This window comes from Labeo rohita, unplaced genomic scaffold (assembly GCF_022985175.1).
Source record: "Labeo rohita strain BAU-BD-2019 unplaced genomic scaffold, IGBB_LRoh.1.0 scaffold_84, whole genome shotgun sequence".
Taxonomy (NCBI): domain Eukaryota; kingdom Metazoa; phylum Chordata; class Actinopteri; order Cypriniformes; family Cyprinidae; genus Labeo; species Labeo rohita.
The window spans coordinates 102,497-122,500 of NW_026129788.1; the positions used below are offsets into that span (position 1 = coordinate 102,497).

At 44.2% G+C, this 20,004-nt stretch overlaps 2 protein-coding genes across 6 annotated transcripts in view; both read right to left on the reverse strand.

Moving 5' to 3' along the window:
• Positions 1–179: 179 nt before the first annotated feature.
• Positions 180–15,988, reverse strand: LOC127162120 (ral guanine nucleotide dissociation stimulator). Of its 4 annotated transcripts, none has more exons than XM_051104921.1 (17): positions 15,242–15,987; positions 8,733–9,037; positions 8,562–8,630; positions 8,245–8,438; positions 7,660–7,781; positions 7,269–7,484; positions 6,983–7,171; positions 6,833–6,910; positions 6,550–6,636; positions 6,144–6,176; positions 5,925–6,046; positions 5,723–5,818; positions 5,277–5,493; positions 3,502–3,576; positions 2,625–2,876; positions 2,266–2,380; positions 180–2,112 (listed from the first exon to the last, which is right to left on the reverse strand). In XM_051104921.1, exons 1-17 carry the CDS (start codon positions 15,266–15,268, stop codon positions 1,937–1,939), a joined length of 2,373 nt encoding a protein of 790 aa, XP_050960878.1. In that variant the 5' UTR covers positions 15,269–15,987; the 3' UTR covers positions 180–1,936. The 4 variants fall into 4 exon arrangements, with proteins under 4 accessions (XP_050960878.1, XP_050960876.1, XP_050960879.1 ...); XM_051104919.1 differs by lacking the exon at positions 15,242–15,987 and adding an exon at positions 10,762–11,720; XM_051104922.1 differs by lacking the exon at positions 3,502–3,576 and having other exon boundaries at positions 15,242–15,988.
• A 2,998-nt stretch (positions 15,989–18,986) lies between these two features.
• Positions 18,987–20,004, reverse strand: part of tbc1d13 (TBC1 domain family, member 13) — a 7,587-nt gene continuing 6,569 nt past the window's right edge. Inside the window, exon 13 of one of the 2 annotated variants that reach the window (XR_007827264.1) lies at positions 18,987–19,733. The gene's annotated coding sequence lies outside the window, so the exon portion shown is untranslated. The other variant, XM_051104931.1, reaches the window with a different exon arrangement.

Below are 20,004 nucleotides of genomic sequence, written 5' to 3' on the forward strand. Positions count from 1 at the left end.
TCTGAACGCTCCTCCACATCGTGTTGAGCTTGTGGAGCGTTTCTGCGCCTGCAGAGCTCAAAACTGCCATCATAGCGCCACCTGCTGGTCGCATTAGTGCAGCACTGCAGTGTTTCTCTTCTTCAGACTGTGAATGATCTTCAGCACGCGGAGCAAAACAAAGGAGCGCCGTAAACGAATCGCACTGCATGTGTTTATTAGTTGTTTTCACCAATATTAGAAACAGTGCATCATAAGGAAAAAATAATATCAAATTTAAACCATGAAAAAAGACGAGACGAACAGAAAACCCAAAGTCAACAGAGCTGAAAAGAAACACAATCCCTTATTTGCAGTGGTATAAACTTCGCATAGATATATTCATATTTACATATTAATTCATAATTACATGGGAAAAGAAACTAAATGTACAATGCTACAAAAAGTATTTACAAATCAATAAATACACATACACGCACGCACGCACACGAACCAAAAGAAAGGCAAAAGTACAAAGGACAATTCATATTGTACAAAAATTACAAAAAAGAACATACAAAACCAGAGCGTGTGAGTTGTTATAATAAAATCTCTCTTTTTTCTTAAACATTTTTTGACAGTGAAAAAGACAAATGGCACCAGATATCTGTGGTATTTCACTCTGATCTGAGAGATCTTGGGAAATGGTTGATTTTCCTGAACAGGCAGTGCTGACCTCACCGGACTGAGACGCTTCTGAAAAAAAGCGCAGAGATCTTTGGCCCTTTTGGATCTGTTGTCTTAAAACACAAGACATGAACACACGTACACAGACATTAAAACGTGTAGCAAGCACATGCGCACACACACACTCATACGGTCACGTACAAAGGATCTGGGGTCGGGAAATATGGCAGGTCCGTGTCACCCAGCTTTGTGAAGTCTGTGCGTTCGGTCATGAACCACCACTGAACTACAGGTACAACAAAACAAACTCTCATCACATGTTCATTTCTCATGTTATGTGCAGTTGCATTTCTAATGTTGTTTCTCTCTTCTTCCAGTCTCAGCGCAGGTTCGTCACGACTACAGCCAATGTCTGACAACACTCAAAAACCTTAAATCCTGAAACCCTGTAGCATCTCATTTTAATCTCAAACGCTACTGTCGCATTTCACAAAGGGGTTTCACGCATCAATGTGCAGAACGAAGCAACCGCAAACAGAAACTGGCGATACGACAATGAGATGTTTTGAGCCGCTTCACGTGAACGAGTAGCGACTGCTGATAGGACCGAAGACGCCGGAGCACGCGTGATCTCTGAGATACTGAAGTCGAGCGTCACAGTGAGCGACTGCGCTGTTATACTAGAAAAAGACTCACAGAAAATCATGTCAGAAACGGACGGAGTCCTCCAAAATGAGCACTTGTAGTGGCAAGAAAATGATTTGCTTTCAAATTACGACATCTTACTTTTATCAACAAAACCAACGACAGAGTCATTCGGCGTCTCTGAACGTGTGAGAAATTAAAACATGAAACAGAAGAAGAGAGAGACGTTTAATCGGCCTGAGCACCACCGTGGTAGTAAAGAGCAGAAACAGTGAAGCGTGTGACGTTCTGGCGAACGCGTGCGCTCTCTTCCTGTCGTGTGATCAGCCAGATGGCCGCACCGTCATGTGAAAGAGGACAGTGGCATTCTGGTACCGTAGTTCATGGCACAGCAGATCTCCGTCCGATTGGGGATCAGTCCTGCGACCCGCACCTGACGTTAGAGACGAACGCTGACGCCGAGAGCGGGTACGGAGATCCGGGAATGACTGTAAACATACAGATCGCCTCTCAGGGAGAGAGTTTCGCCGCGGTCCTGCCGATCCCCTGAAGACGCCTTTGCAAAGTCCAGGCGGAGGCAAACAGTTCTGCCGATTCACAACAAAATCCAGCTCCTGCTGTACTGACACAACAAGAGTTTGGGAATTCAGAAGATTCCCTTGGCGATTTTAAGACCTTTCTGCTTCATTCGAGGCAGCGTGGAGCTGGCCACGTGCTTGGTTCGGCCTGCTCGCGGGAAACCTCTCTTCTTCAAGACAAAGTCATAGTTGGCTGCGGAGTTCATGGCGTAAAAAACATTGGCGTTGTCGGGAATCTTCAGCTCTGTGTGGAAGTAAAGTAACAGGAAAAACAAGGTCACTTTCAACCAGAAATCTGACAAAGCTGAGCTGGTCGGCAGGAATATAAGCAGAGGTATTTCTGTAGATATTTTCAGCTGTTTTCTACCATATTCGCAGGTATTTTATAAGCACTGACCCTTTTCCTCACTGATTTTCTGCACCAGTTCGTAATCCTCGGCTCGCTCGCGGTCCAGGTTGTGTTTGACCATGGCTTTCCTCACGACCGCAGGAGTCTTATCCTGACTGGTGACCTGAAACAAACACACACATAACCTGATATCCTGATCTATGTGTGCTGTGGAGACATTTATCTGCTGGTTTGACAGGGTTCACAAACTTTTTGTACCACTGGATCTCATGCTAATTAAACTACATTCGTTTACTTTTCTTTGATAAACCGTTTTGGTGTTGGGAATCCATGAGTAAAATCCTGAAACCAGAGGAGAACCACTGATCTAGATGATCGGTGTCTCCATTATTTCTCACTCTTCTCACCAGTATGCTCTTGTACATGTTTCCATTGTCCACGTCCAGGCTGACTCTGATGATGCAGCAGTCGTCCACCTGCTGGTTGTAAAGCGGCAGAGAGAGAGACGAGTAACTGGACACGCCGGAGACGGAGCGTTTGTGCGAGCGGGACGCGGTGACCGGTGTGGACGACACCGAAGACGAGGAGGCACTACTGGAGCCAGAACCTGAGCCGAGACCCGACGCGTCCAGAGACGAGAGAGACGTGGACTCCCAGAACTGGAGGACAGAAAGACAGAGACAGACTGAGGACGTTTGCAGTTTGAGTTCTCTGTGAGTTCAGATTTTAGCAGTGAGAAAAGAACTGATGATTCCAGAGCAGATAAAAATCCACAGTCTCACTGAGAGTAAACCATCACGCGTTCACACACACGAATGCCAGGAGTCCCGACTGCGACTACAAGTTAGCTAAATAACCACTATGAATACAGTGATAGCTGATGTGAAATACAGTGCATTACTTCGCTTGCTGTACATTGCTGGTAACACTTCTCAATGCGGAGATTGTGCGGATACACTGGAACATGCCTTAACAACATATAATTGAGCCGTTCTGTACTTTTGAAACTGTTTAAGATCATTTGGCTCTGTCAGTTTAGGAGTTCGCTTTTTTAGTCGGGATTCCTGACAAACTCAAGAAAGATGACTAGAACCCAAACAGTGATCTGCAACCAGCTAACCATGACTAACACACACACAAACACGAAGACACACAGCAGAAACGCTGACACAATGAACGCCAGTGATGATGAGCTCCAGAATGGATGAGAGAAATTAGTGTTTTCCAGACATGGACGGGCGAAGAGACGAAATGAGGTGAGAGAGAGAGAGAGAGAGAGAGTACCGTGGGTATCAGGTCTCCCGTAGGGCCGCACTTCCCTAAGGTAGAATTGGAATGTTTTACGAAGGGCGTGGAGGTCTACAGGAAGGAAGTAAAGCTACAGTCACTATCAGACACAGCAGAGCTCCAGAGAGAGACCATAACAGACCAGAGGGCGTTTTCAGACCGATCAATTGCTTTTTTCCAGAACAGGGATGTAAACTGTTTGGTTAGCTTTCACAAAGCATCATTCTGAAGTGTACCAAAATGATGCATTCTTGTAATTCACCTGTTTTGCATAAAAGCAATGAGACACCACAAGGATGAAGATGTAGGGCTGGACAACAATCCACTATTTTTTCAATAACGTTGATATGATTTTTAAACACATTTCTGATATTTCGATATACATTACCAGTGTTTCCCACGCACTGATGTATTTGTGTCGTTTGACTTTGCTGAATAAACATGAGCACATTTAAAAATCAAAACGGCGCGGGTGTTTTATATGAATGTATCTCTGAAGGGAACCAACTGCCTTCAGAAAAGTTTGATGTCATTTTCAATGTATCTGATAAAGTAGCGCTCATGAGTGGAGCGCTGCTTTGTTTTACAGCTGTTACCCAGGAAACAGCTGTTTCTGCTGCTCCAAAAGCGCCTCCTGCTGGCAGAGAATAAATCGTCAATAATAAGCTCGTCTACAGTCATATTTTTGTTCTGTTTTTTTTTTTTTTTTTTTTTGCAGCAACTCTGAGCTTACTTACTTTTTTGGCAGTTTTTTGAGGCTTTTCAAAATTAAGAAATATATCATCATATAAATTCTGGCCATAGCGTCCAGCCCTATGAATACATGGTTTTGATTTCTACTGCGATTGACACTGCTGCATTTCACATAACACATTTGTCGTTATGAATTATGATGCAGCTTGGTTCGCTGTTTCGTCTTGACAAATTGCGTTCCCACAACAAACCAGTCCAGAGTTTGTTCCAACCTCGTTCAGATCGAGGACAGACTGTTTTGGTGCAGATCCAGCATGGTGGCTGTGTTCATAAATGCCTAAACAAACCAAACTATGGGAGAAAATACAGTAGGCTCCAAAACAAACACTGGCCAGGTGTGAAAACGCCCATTGATATCACTGGTCCTGTTTACAGCCAACAGTAAAATCGCAAATGCTTTTTCTGGGACGACTTGATGGAGACCACGTCGACTAGATGAGACCCAGAGACGGATCCCCAGTGAAGACCTCGTCACCTAGACAGCCATTCTGTCACCGATGGAGTTTTGGTTCCTTGCCGCTGTCGCCTCTGGCTTGCTTAGTTGGGGACGCTTTCTCTTCAAACGATATCGTATACTATTTGAACTGAATTGAGCTGGATGATGACATCATTGAATCCAATGATGAACTGCCTTTAACTGAAAATTGAGTGTTTACTGTTGCCCTTCTGCATTATTGATGCACTATTTCCCATTTAATACTGTACAGCTGCTTTGTCATAATTGTGTATTGTTAAAAGCGCTATAAAAATAATGGTGACTTGACTTGACATCCCATTTCATCAAAGTCAAAAATAGCCCTCAAAGTTAAAAAAAAAACCTTCCTTTTAGATCAATGCATTTTGCTGTTGTCTTGGTTGCATTGGTGCTTATGGTACAAATGTGATGTGCTACAGACAGCTGGCATTTAGATGTGGAAACAACCGTGAGCGACTGAAGAATACAAGCCCCGTCCTCTGGAGAGACGCTGTCGGATAAACAAGATGATACTAACGGAGCGTCAGCCGGACGATCTGCTCACCTTCCTCTCCAGAGCGTCTGGTGAATCAGAGATGAAGCTAATGTTGACCTCCTCCACGTCAGAGCTGCTGGACCCCGCCGACGTCACGCTGAGAGAGTCGCAGCCGTCGCCCACCGAGCCGCTCAGACACGGCGGGAAACGCAGCTGATCGAAAGACTTTGAATGAGAACTGCCAGAACTGCTGCAACCGGCTTCACCCGAACCCACCGGCTGACGACTGAGAGACAGAGAGACGCAATAAACGACAACATCATCGGCACTGGCGGTTATCGGTACGGAAGGAAATCTTCCGACAACTCTTATTTTTCGATGAGCTTGTTCCAGTACATTCTGGGACTACCATCTCCATTGAAGATGCATGTGATGCCACCTTACATTTTGGCCTGAACAAGGTGTCTGATCATTCAGCATAATTCATGACGTGTGGATGTGATGGTCACACTCACTCGCTCCATCTCTTCATGATTCCTGAGCTCTTCTTGGCTCTCAGCGTGTTGGAGGCCGATTCAGAGAGCGGCTCGATCTCACACGACTGACTGTAGCTGCAGGAAACCGAGAACAGAATTCAGGAGTGTGTGTGTGTGTGTGTGTGTGTGTGTGTGTGTGTGTCTTTATTTCTGCACATCTAAAGCGATGCTGATGTCTCACCTCTCGGCCTCCGAGAGCTTCTCCACACTGGAGAGCCACGCGCTGAACCCCGCCACGCGCTGGAAATTATAATTGTTGCACGCCAGCTGTAACAACTTAATCTGAGCGATGACCTCAAACTCCTACAGAGGGAGACAGACAGACAGATCAACACGGCATCGACACGAGACCAGCGTGTCAGAATCATCGTCAGCTCAGACATCTTCAGTTCAGACGTACCTTCCTTCTCTTCTCGAAGTTGATCAGGCCTCCCTGAGATGTGGAGAAAGAGTCAGTTATTACATACTCAGTAGTAACTGCTAGCGTCTCATGAGCTGATCTGAACTGATGTGGTCTTTAGTCGGAGTCTGTCACACACCCTTTACCAATCACAAAATAAGACAGAATAAACGCCCGTCTGTGGAAGCAGAACAGGAGCGCGGCACGGATATACTTAAATCCTCCGTGTTTTGTACGTACCAGGAATTTAAGGTCAACAGTTCGGTATGATTTCAGTACAGCAGGAAGTACAAAGATTCGGTCTTGAAATTATAAACAGAGGATGTAATGGAGGAAAGTCTCCCATCCTCGTGCCGTGAAGAGCGTGTGCGTTAAACTAATAAGAGAGACAGAAAGAGAAACTCACGTCCAGATAGTCTTTCATGGCCGTGTCCATCATGACCAGATCCGTCAGGAAAGTTCCCAGGTACGGAATCGTCCCCTGCATCACAGTCTGAAACAAACACGATCGCGCTGTGAGTTCAGCGGTACAAAACACAACATCAGGCGACAGACGGACAGATCTGATCTCCTGCTGGAGTGTTTGTGGTTCCTGTAGTAATGATGCAGCGTCAGCATGAAGCTCAATGACTCTGTACTACATGATCTGAGATCAGCGTTCAGCTGCGCTCCGTGTCTGAACATCTCACCAGATCTCTCTGCGGCTGCTGTCGCTTCTGCGCTCGCTTAGGGTTGATCTCCAGAGTGGCAAATTTGGACGTTCCCTCCTGCCAAAAAGATACAAGCAATGAACATCTCACACACACACACACACACACACACACACTCACGTGCTGTACCTTTATCAGCAGTTCTCGGCTCAGCGAGTGGTTGTTCTCATCAGAGAATATCTCTGACAGCTCCTGGAAGATGCGAATGTTTTCTCGTGACACTTCGTCCCACGTTTTCTTGAGCCGGTGGACCGGGTTACACTGCAGCGCCGACAGAATCGCACGAAGAGACGAGAAGTTCTTCAAGATCCGACATTCCTGAGCAGAGAAACGGGTCTTAAAGTGAACAGTGAACAGGCGACGGATGTGTGTGTGTGTGTGTGTGTGTGTGTGTGTGTGCTGTGATCAGACTGACTCTGGCCACTTGGATCCAGTGCTCCAGGATCCGGGCCCTCTGGGCGGGCTTGAGCGTCCGGTCGCTGAGGCAGGTGGAAATGACGCAGTTGGTGACGCGGTTGAACTGGCTGACCGTGGCTCTGATGGTCGGCGCCAGATGTTCCTTTCCTTTCTTATCTCTCTGAGACCAGATGCTTCCCAGACAGTGATACGGCACCACCCGCTTGAACAGCTCCTGCACGACACAAACCACAGCACGACACCGGCCTTCAGTTCACTTCACTTAGTCTCTCTCTGACAATGAGACACTCAGCTTTTCTAGTTCTCTCTACATACACAACAGACCTGAGGATCAACTAAAGTGTGCTTTCATGTGTGCATGCGTGTGTGTGTGTGTGTGTTTTGCTCACTGCGTCCATCAGCGTGAACTGCTCGGCCACCACAGTGGGGTCAAAGCTCAGGAAATCAGGTCGATCTTCTTCGAATCCGTTCTCCTCCAGCAGAGCGAACGCACAGCAGCCCTGATCCAGCACTGCAGACACAAACACACGTCACGCCCGTCTGATGAACGCTTTACTACCGTTATATGCTGCACGCGTCAGCAGACGATCAAAAGCTTCATTGGAGCCAGAAGTAATCAATAATTACGAGTATTAACAATAGCTTAAAAATAGATAACAGCGCTCGCAATGCTAAACTGCCAGGGAAACCAAGAACTGATCAAATGTATGACTTGAATGAAATTTATGTTGCTTTGGAAGTTATATTTTCTCCTTTTACCATCAAAAAAAAGAGTTTTTCATGCCTTTCCACAGCAGCCTTATATTATTATTAATTATTAATTACATTTGGAAATGATTAAACTCATCATTTGAATTTGACTATTTCAGCTGCTTTCATTAATGCTGATGAACGGAGTTAAATTTGTTAATGATCGTAAACAGCTTTTTTCTCCTAAGTGGAAGATCGGCATCGGGTGGAGCCGACGGACGAACCGTCCTGGTCCGATTCCTGCTGGAGTCTGCGGTGGAACTGGCTCAGCAGGTTACAGGCCCGTCGCTCCAGATCCGACCCCGGGAAGTTGAGCTGCAGGTAGTGGATGAGGCGTCTCAGGCAGCTGTAGTCCGGAGGCTTCCAGAAGTCTTCAGAGTACTGATCCAACCAGGCGCCCAGGATAGAGGAGACGGTGCTGCACACGAGACGCGACAGAAAACAAGCAAAACTCATTCGTACCAGTCGCAGTGTGTTTTTGAAATAAGCGACACGTAAACGGTTCATCTCGGCGGTGTGTTCGAGTCATGAGGGCACGTACTTCCTGAGCTCCGTTCGCTCATCGGGGGTCATTCTGCGCGCTTCGGCGCCCGGCTGCAGTTTGGCGTATCTGTGAAAACACACGCGCTCATATGAAGACATCTGGAGACGTCCTCATCGACAAAGACCAGGGTGATGCTTATACAAATACAACATCATGTGTGTGTGTCACCTGTTGAGCAGCAGGTCCAGCACTTGTTTGGTGGTGGCGAAGGTCCTGTAGGTGCACAGGAAGATGGTGACGTAGGTGGAGTCGTTTCCTCTGAAGGCCGTGACCATGTACTCCACCAGCCGCTCCAGCGTTCCCGCTTTAATGGTGCGCAGCTTACAGGTCTCGTACAGACTGAGGCCCGAGTCCGAATCCACGCCCAACCAGCGCTGACTCTTACTGGACGACTGGTACATCTGAACCTTCCTCAGCGTGATGCTGAACACGGCGCCGTCCTCCACCTCCTCGCCGATCTCCTGACTCGCATTCTGCACACACGCGTGTCGGTTTCACAGAATGACTAAACTTGAAATGACCGTGAAAGCAGAAAATAAAATCGAACTCAAAATATGAACAAAAACAACAGCGGTGTAAACACACATCTAAACCGGTTTAGGGCTTCTATCACCCATTAAAGCGTTGTGGTATCCGTAAGCAGCTGCCGGTTTGTTTTCAGGTCCAAAATAGATTTTGACTCCATCCGTCACTAACAGCGTCTCTGATTCATAAGAGCTGTTACTGTTCGGATCAATAAACCCGAGCCGCTCGTCTCTAACGCCGGACCATCTACAGCTGCGACTCGTTTAACCTCGGGTTACTTTAGGAGAACTGAACCTATTAGAGACAGAAAGACACTCCGGATAAAAGCATCTGCTGCATGAGAGACAGACAGAGACAGAGAGATGTGAGGTGTGTCGTGTTTCAGGAAGCTTCAGTGATTCACACGGATCAATAACTGAAACACAAAGACTCACAGAAAACAAGTTACACAATCACCATCTCTGTGTGTTTTCATCTCTACAAACCACCGCAAAACTCCACACTAATCAGTTCTTCGGCAACTAGTCAACTCATCAGTCTCAGGAAGCATCAGACCCAAACACACACGGATCTCATATTCCTCCTCTGACCTCTTTAAATATGATCTAGAAACGCTTCTTCGGGGAACAAACCGGATTCGGGTTTCTTGTCTGCAACAAGACAAATAAAGCTCAAACATTACCCAGAATGCTTTGCACAGAGTAATGTATCTGCTGCGTCACTGTTTCGATGGTTTGAGACGGATTTCAGATGAACCAGATCATCAGAGCAGAACCGACCCACAACACTCCTCACGAGTCTGGGATGCGGATTAGAGCCGTTTTCACAACACGGTCAAAATCACTCAAACTGCTGACAGAACTTGACTTGTCCAGCGTTCATGAGCTTCAGCTAACCAGACTAACACTGTCCAGTTCACTAAACATGTGCGTCTATCAGTGCTGTCAATGTTCACTAGTGATAATCGATAGTGACGGATCTCAAACTCAAGAATGTTTCGTTTGAGTATCGATCCGACCCACGCCGTACAAAACCTACAGACACTCACAGTCACACACACACAGAAAACAATACAACACAGATGACATTAATGATTCCACTGACATACAGACATCAGAAAAGAGATTAAAAGAGAAGAAAGATGTGTCAAACATTTGTCTTCTGTAAAACCAGATCAAATCCTAAATCAACTCAACTCCTCGTCATCATATTTACAGTAACACCTCATGTCTGAGTGTATAATTCACGGTAAAGCTGTTAATAATGCTGATGTGCAGTGCATTATTTGTGTTATAAATAAATGATTGCAACCATTCCTACATTTACATAATCACGGTTACACCTTTAAAAGTCATGATGCATTTCAAATATCTCTACTGTATGGTGACGTAAACATGACATTTGTTGTTCATCATGAACTGTGATCAATTAAACTCTTTAAATGTGTCACAGTAAAGAAGAGTTATAGGTTTGCAATAACTGATCACAGCACAAAACTGAACAGTGTGTATTACATGGCAATATTCATAGATGTTTTTATTTAGCATTTGTCCAGACGAGTTACATTTAAAATGCATGTTTCTATTATACACTCTATTCTAGTTATCACTGATGCTGTTTCTAGTGTCTCTGTTGAGAGATGAGTAATATCTGTACTGATTATTGTTTCTACCTCCAGGTAAGGAGTGTCCGGATCCAGATGTGTGAATCGGTTCAGCACCGCAGGACTCGGTTCGTCGCTGATCTCGAGTCTCACAGAGTCCCGGATGCTCCGGATCCGCCAAACACTGGCATCAAACATGACGGAACCGAAGCCGAGCTCACATCCCGACACAAACACCATCGGTACCGGGAAATCCGACCGAACTGCAGCAGCACACCGCCGCGACCATCCCTGACCGACCGGAGGAGAGAGAGAGTGTGTGTGCGTGCGTGCGTGTGCGCGTGCGTGTGTGTGTGTGAGTTCGGGCTCCGCCTCTTTCTTCGCTCGGGATCATGATGTCATTTTTAGATCAGAACCACAGAAACAGAACAGAGTGGAATGTCAATCAACCTGACCAGTGTGAGAGTGGGCGGAGCTCAGCGACTCACTGAACAGAAAAAAACACACAAACAGTGTGTATCTTCAATTAAAGCGACATTATTCAGTGTAATTATTATCCAGAAAGAGACGCCACTGTTCCTGTTGATTTTCAGATAATAATGATTAACTCATAAGGATCTTTATGACAATAGGAATAAGAATAATAAACAACAGTGTTATTCTGTATTTGCACGGATTTGTGTGATTATAATGTTTGATTTATACTTGAATTACATAAATGCCTCCAAAATAAGACAGAGCTGCTCTTAAAGCGGCGGTGGCTGTTCGATGAGCCGCGGAGCGCCGCCTGCTGGAGGAACCGCGCCATTACACAAACACAGAACCGTCTGCAGAGATTCGCTCATCTGAGAAAATAAACACACCAGCTACAGAAATACACTTTTACTTTATGATACGTGAAAACCTAAAATATGTAGTGTACAAACTCTCTCAAAACGCGCTCATGTGTTTCACGAAACTTCAGTCGTCACACATCTGCTGTGAATTAAAAGAGCAAACGGAGTCCAGAGACGATGTCACTGCCAGTAACCACACACACACACACACACACACACACACACACACACACACACACACACTCACGTGATGTCAGGGACAGTGGATGGGAAAAATATAAGAGCATCACACACTCACTACAATTCAACAAACATCAATAAAGATGATCTGATTATATTCTATCAGGTGTGTCTGATGCATGTGATCCTTCTGGAATCGTATGTTCAGGAGTAACTGAGCCAGATAAACTGAAACAACAATAATGAAATGAATTATGATCAAAGTCACGTCATTAATTTAGGATGTAATTGGTCATGTGACAGGAAGTGATGATGTGTTACCTTGAATCTCTCACACACTGTACACACACTTCACTGCAGCTCACAGGACACAGACATGACACGACCTTTGACCTGAGCCAAAACACACACATACACACACACACACACACAGCTGTATCACCCAGAATGCATTAGAACAGCTGTGATTTCACACTGGCGGGATGAACTCATGACTGCATACAGCACCGTCAAAAACATCCTCACCGGTGCAGAGCGACACATCCAGTCGACAGTCAGACGTGAACACAGTCATGAAGGAGAGTAAATGACGATTGAATGATGGTTTTTAGGTGAATGATCCTTTAAAGCAGGTGTGTGTGTGTGTGTGTGTGCGTGTAATAAACACAGACTCAGACCTGCTTTAGAGAGACTATTCACATAAAAAAAAAAAACATTACTGTCATCATTTAGGGTTTCTGTAGTGAAACTATGATCACAATTATCAGTGTTCAGTAAGATAAATTCAGGCATTTCTTTTCAGTTTTCATGTGACATCACATTCATTTAAAAACATCATCCTAGTGTCAACAGCCTTGTGGTTAGCGCACGACATACAGCACAACTGTGCTGGCGGCCCGAGTTTGAATCCCGTCTCGAGGTCCTTTGCAGATCCGCTCTCCGCCCAGTACTTTCCTGTCATCTCTCTACTGTCCTGTCCATTAAAGTCACCAAAAAAAACCCCCAAAAACATCATCCTAGAGGACAAAACAATGTTTTTCTATCACAGACACTGAAGAAAACATTCTAAAGAAAACACTGCAGCAATCGCCGCGCACCGATGGTAGTACAGAAGTGTTTTGCAGGTGGAACGATCTTTTCTGGAAATTTTGCTTTGGCAAGCTGTTTCAAACTCCCAAAACGAACTTCATTTTGGCTGGATTTTGATCGAAATGGCGTCACATCAGTTTGTTCTTGGATTTCGTTTGCAGTATATCAGGGCCTTTAGTGTGTTGTGTTCTGTGCTCATCTGATTACCTGTTTATAGTCTGCATCCTCAGTAAGGCGTACGCAGAGTTTGATCTTTTAAAATCACTCTCGTAATGCGTTAAGTGTTTTCGCAGTAAGCGCTGCAGAAAGTCCCGTGTGTTTAGTGACTGAAATACTGCAGCAGGTGCTTCATATGGACACAGACTGTTAGTTTTCTTCTGTTGAAAGCTGATCTAAATATTTATGGCTTGAAACTGATATACGTCACTTCAATACTGATAATAAACCTTTTAACCCACAAAAATGTGATGCACCTTTATGGTTAGAAGATGAACTATTTCTGTGAACTGAGGTTTTAGATTATTTCACATCCACCAGAGGAGCACGAGAACGTTCTTTAACCCTGCGAAGATGATCATGAAGAACTTTCTAAATAAGAGGATCTGTGTGTGACAGCGCCACCTGCTGCTCTAAACACACACGCAATCATAAATCAAAACACAACACCACAGATCCACGTGTCGCTCTGAAGAGAGGATTCAGTTCATGAGAGGACAGACCGGGTCAATCCAGACTAAACCTGCTGATTCTCTCACTCATTTCCATCGTGTGGGTGTTCAACGGGTCAGTTAACTAGTACTGAACAGGTTTAACTGTATCAGACTCTACTGAGAGTGTAGACAGCAGCAGCTGTTCTGGCCACAGACCAAGTGTGGGTTGTGGTGACGGTGGTGAACGGAGACTGACGGGCCCGAAACCGGAGAACACAGAGACGCAAACCCCGAGCCGCCGGTCCAGATCTGACAGAGCGTTTCACATTTACAAACTTCACCTGAGTTTCTCTCGTGCGTGTGTGTGTGTGTGTGTTCTCTACAGGACAGACACATGTGCAACTAAAGATCATCACTGACACACATTTCAGCTCCTGACACTAACATTGAACAATCTTACAGATGAGATGCATTTCATTTTGGTGAGTATTAACACACACACACACACATGTAGTGCACAGCTGTGATCACACACACACACACGGTCCCAGAGGAGTCACACACTTCCTGTGTCAGATTTCAGTGCGACTGACACAGATACAGTGATTCCAAACCCCAAACAGACGACAGGAGCACATCAGCGCTTCTCTGGAGAACACAAGAACAGCGGTGGCTCTTCTTCCACGGAGGGGCTTTTTTAGATAAAGAATGTTCACACATTCACACATTCATAATGAATCTGTCCAGAGAAACACACACACACACATCGGCTGGAGATGGTGACACACACACGGAGCCTCATTCAAGAAATACAAGAAGAATTAATGGTTTCGTAAACGCTTGTATTAACCTCATTTACAAAATTAACAAGTTAGCCGATTAGTTAAATGTGAAACATTTTACTGATCAATAAAAATGACTGAAGCTGCATATTGTGTTTTCCTTTTTAACACACTTCAGATTCCCTATTTATTAACGATTGTAATTCATAAACACATCAATGTTTTAATCAGATCTGCGGTTACTGAAGCGTCTGTGAATCTGGAGGAGCGTTCAGCCTCATATTTCTATGAAGTTTTCATGAATGAGGCTCATGATGTGGATCCATGATTGTCCAGATTCCCACAAACAAATAAACAGTCACAAACACACGCAGTCTGATCTCCACCTGTGATAAAGTGAAAATCCCGTCGTCATTTACTCACTGTCAAGTTTTATTCTTCTGATGAACACAAAAGAATATTGTTCTTGACAGCCACTGACTTCTACAGTACGGAAAAACATAATTTATAAATTATATAAATTATAATAATTTGTAAAAACATACATTCTTCAGAATATCTTATTTTGTGTTCAACAGAGTAAAGAAACTCATACAGGTTTGGAACAACTTGAAGATGAGTGAATAACGATAGAGTTTTGTTTTTTGGATGAACTGACCCTATAATACAGCAAACACACACCAGGAGCAACATGATGAGCATTTTCCCGTTTCCCGACAATACTCAATGACAATACTTACACAGAAACACAAAAAATAATCCAATGATTCAAAACAAGTCGACCATCATGGCTGCGTACACCGAGACGAGTAAATGAATCAAATGACTCAAATGAAGCCGAATTAACAAAGCTGTGCGCACTGACAGCGATTCACTGATTCTGTTTAGTGTCATTTGTTCTCAGTATGAACAGGTTGATCAGACACTGATCACATACAAGGAAACATAAGAACACATATAACAGACACGAACAGGACTGTGGTGCTGGGGTTCCTGTGTCTGTGAGAGATACCTGTGTCTCCAGCATCATCATCTTCATCAGCTCAGACTCATCTGCATCTTCATCTTCATCATCATCATCATCATCGGTGTTCAGGGCAGATGAATCACCCCTCTGTCATGAGGGGCTCATATTCACTGATCCGACTCCTCCATGTCCGAACCGAATCCGCTGCAAATCACTTCGAGCCTTTCTTTGATTGCACTGAGAAACACGAAGCGACGGATCAATACGTGAAATAATCCGGCTTCAGTGATCGACAATCCAGCTCAAATATAAACCACCGTAACCGCAAACCAGGGACTGAGAGGAATAAATCAGGACACGGGAAATAAATCCATCATCACGAACAAAATCACGATATTAAATCAGATTCAAAATGGAGGCGATGCTGAAAATGATTTCACATCACATCCATGTTCGGATCATCATCCGTCGGTCTGATCTCAGGCTCTCATTCATAAACATCAGATCCGGATCGGATCCGCGACGGTTCGCGTGTCCGTGTTTAAATCCACAGATGAGACAAACGCTCAATAGCGGAATCCGAATCGGGCCCGAATCGCGCACGAGCCGCTCCGACCGGAACCCGAACCCGAACCCGAACCCGCGGAACACCCGAACCCGAATCCGCCTTTATTCCGGCACGAATCCCGTGTTGTTATTCGCTCGTGTCCTTGACACACATCCAGCTCTCGCTCACATTCTGATGTGGGTTTGTGGGTCTGCGGCGTGAACGCGCACGGGACGCGGGGGGCGCGCGCGGGAGCGGAGGGCGTGTGCTCGCTGAAGATGACACCATTCAGCATACTACAGCATACTACACACACTGCGATCACACGCGCGTCGTGTATGATACAGCAGTGTTTTATCCGCATTAATGCCAATGCCACAGTCACGTGACGCTAATGAAGGCATCGCTGCGGAGGAGTTTCCATGGAAACAGAGAGATGCTCCACTGAGCACTAGTGTACTGCGCACTGTATACTGTATACTGCCCACTGCTCCAGAACAGTATGCAAGCAATTCCGAAATGAAAAGTCTGAATTGTGAGATATAAGGACATTTTTAATAAGAACATTGCATTGTGGGATACAGTTTGTTAGATGCATACTGCACTGGTGGTTGTTCAGCTGAAAAAAACAAGCGTATGTATTGTGACATACTGAATGTAAAATTGTGGTTTAAGAAAAACAAAACACATCTTTCCCTGTCTAAGTTAAGGCTGCTCTGCGCCGGCTCAAAATTCAGGGTAAAGATGGCTGGGGGGGTCCCGGACCTCCCATAAGCATTACGGGACCCCCATAACACCCAAAAAATATGCTTGGGGGGTCCCCTGGTTTTTCCAATAAAAATATAATACTTCAAACATAAAACTACTGAAAATGAAATGAAAAGATTCGATTGCTGTATTAAATTTAGACCGGCTCACGTGAAATTATATTTTATTTTTACGCGTTTTTACAGCGTTGCGCATTACAGCCAATCACACACGAGTCTGTTGAGTTTAGAATGCAGTGGCCAATCAGAGGCGCTCAGAACAGTCATCGCTGAAACCCGCGAATTCCCTCATAAGCAACAAAGTGCAGATGTACGAGCTATGTAAGTACGAGATTTATTTATCCATGGGCGTCGGAAGCTAAATAAATGTGGGTGGGAGTATATGCCTTTTTCTGTAGTCTGGTGCCTTTGGTGATGTATATTGCTTCTATCCAGTAACGTGACAACACTACAAAAGACGACTATTTGAACACGATTTTAGCGGCGTAAGCGGTAAAGCGAATAGTTTTTGACGCAAAGCGACCCGAGTGCGCGTCCGCCTGTTGCCGAGATCGGTCTTTTGCTTTTTTCACATCTCATTTAACTTTGGAAAGGCATTTGTTTTCAGTAAGAATAAAAATGAAGGAAATAATCGAAAAGTGTGAATAAAGTGTCGGGTAGGGTTAGGTGTATCTGAGCAGCAGATAGGATCAGATGCTGTGTTACAGGAGCGCAGCAGGCGCGAATATTCCCCAAACACACCCAGTGTAGACAGCGATGCGGTCAGGACCGTGGCGTCGCTTCCTTTGAAATATGTTTGATGATTGCGCCTGACGCGCCCGCGCCCGCTCCCGCTCCGTCCGCCCTGATGCTGCCTGTTCATACGCGCGAGCACAGAGCTTCATCTATTAGCGCATTCGTCATGTGGGATGGATTCGACTGATGGCGCTCTAAAAAGTGCGATTCGCCGAATCAGAGACGGTCAAAGTGGGTGGGTCCGATATCATTGGTCTTCAAAAGTGGGTGGGTCCTGTCGCACCCGCATTCAATGGTTCCGACGCCCATGTAATTATCATACAGTGTATGAACAGCTTCATTGATTATAGAGGAGTTATGAGTGCTTAAACACTAGACTGACTGTGCTCATTTAGAGTGCGTCCTCTCACTGCGTGATTCAGTCTAATAATATGCGTTTTCCCAAAATTCAGGATATAGAGGCAGAAAATATATATTTAAATTATTTCATATAGTTAATCAATATCACATGAAGAGTGCCTTTGTTTCAGAAATCACAAATGTTTACAAATATTGATTTCATACGAGTTCAATAAACTATAAGTTAATATTAAGAGACGTACGTTTTAGACACCATATTGCCTATTTTTGTTCTATTTCGCCAACAAAAATCATTCCAAACACAGCCACTGCACTGTTTTGCGTCTCTAAACAACATGTTTGTTCCTGTTTCGTTCCGTTGACTTACTGACACCTACCGGCGGCTGTAATTCCACATTTAAACTACCTTTTCATTTTTAAAAAAATCAGCATTTAACGTTTTAGGATTAAAATATTAAAACATTTTTCAACTGCAGGTTAAATGCATTCACGTCCTGCATTAAACAGGTAAATACATCCAAATGCCAATTCAGATGCAGCGTTTGTTTCCTCTATATTGCAAAGATGAATTTTGTTGATAATGATTTTATTTGTGTGATAACAGCCTAAAATGTCATATTACTCTAAGTGACTTTATTAATTAAATATACGAATTCGAAGCAAAAAATAATGCACACTTTCAGAAAAAAAAAGAATGGCTTTATAAAAGTTGAAAAAAGGTAAAAATCACTTTAAACTTATTTGAAAATATTAATTTCCTTGGCTAGATATTTAATTCTTCTTTGCTTAGTTTGGTACACCTAATTCGCTGATCAACATAAAATAAGCTTTTATCTTAGAATTGTTGTTTTTTTTCAGTGATAACAAGGACAAGACAAAAAATATGAATCATTAGGGGGGACCCCCCAGGAGCTTTGACACAACTCGAACACTGGATGCAACGCAGCATAAAAGACAGACTTAACTATGCCGGCTCTGATCCACCTGAGCACACAGTTGTAATCACTGTGGAAATGCATTTGTGCCTCTGAGCTGCATTAAACAATCTGTGGAAAGACACTGAAACACCACATCAGAAGCACTTCTGTGCCACCTTTGTAGTTTCACTTTGGCATGAAGACAATAATTATATGCTTTCAGATATTAGATTTTTCATTTCAAGCCGACTCTGATTATCAAATGTTTTTTTTGACCAGCATCACACACTCCTGCAGTGTAATCAGCTTCAGGACTGTAAAGAATCATTCACACTGATTTAAAGAATTAAAATGAGCAACATGCTGCCAAACAAACAGTAGAGCAGCAAAAGTCGTGTGAACTCAGCTTTACAGAAATGTGTTGACTTCGACACTCTGTTTGAGTGTTTAAAGAGATTAAGACATTTTAAGATTTAATTTTTTTTTTATTGTGCATCCGCAAGCACTGTAAAAACATTGATATACAACAGCAAGAACTATCGATGCGTTCATACAAAAAAACATCTTCACATGCAAAAGAAAAACAATGTTTTTTAATGTACATAATGAACGAACACAGTCACAGAAAGACACGTGTGGCCAGACATTCCCCGTTAAAAGAAGATCCTTCATTTCCCAACGTCCTCTGAGCTTTAAAATACAAAACATGACATTAAAAAAAACGAACTGCAGCGATAAACACATTTATAAAAACACTAATGATTCTAACGAGTCACGGCGCTCAATCCCACGTTTCCCCCCGGAGAAACACGAGCGCTCGGTTATTAGTGAGAACAAACGCATGGAGAGCAATTAATGCAGATTATTAGTGGAAGATTGATGACGCCACCGAAAAGAGGCATGATGGGACACTAAAGGCGTCCGATCAGCAGATGAATGAGAGACTCTGAGCAGACGCCGGAAGAGCTGATCTGAGATCAGTGACGCGTCCGTAGTGTCGAGCCGCTTCTGGAGAGATTCGTTTACCAGAATCAAAGAGTGTCTCCCTGTCCCTGAACGAATCCACACACTCGTCTGCCGTCTGAAGACTCTTGAGATGTCGAGCGATCAGAAAGATTCTTCAGAACAGAACACGGTCACGTGACCCGCCGTCTGCTCCGCTTCAGATCGCTCACAGAAGAATCGCTGAGACTCTCCAAACATCTGCACGACTGTAGTTTTGTTCATTTGTGAAAGATACATGATCAAGTAATAAATGAAACAAACAAATAAACAGAGACAGTAAACAATCACTGATATAAATACAGCTGTATAAAGTCCATCGCGTGACCAATCGTTTGTTCTGTTCCGTATTTATAATGTAGTATTTAAGACCAAAGTTCAGGAGTGTTTCTGGAGTCCATCTGCGCCGTGTGTGTGTGTGTGTGTGTGTTGGTCTTTAAAATCATTCAGTGCAACAATAAACAGCTTGAGCGCCGTGAA

What these genes read in the sequence shown, in the direction of transcription:
- LOC127162120 (XM_051104919.1), bottom strand. Translation starts at nt 10,932, where the DNA reads ATGGTGTTTGTGTCGGGATGTGAGCTCGGCTTCGGTTCCGTCATGTTT. An exon ending in CGGACACTCCTTACCTGGAG is followed by an intron (nt 9,038 to 10,761) that starts GTAGAAACAATA and finishes GCGTGTGTGCAG; the next exon opens with AATGCGAGTCAGGAGATCGG. An exon ending in ACTGGATCCAAGTGGCCAGA is followed by an intron (nt 7,172 to 7,268) that starts GTCAGTCTGATC and finishes TTCTCTGCTCAG; the next exon opens with GAATGTCGGATCTTGAAGAA.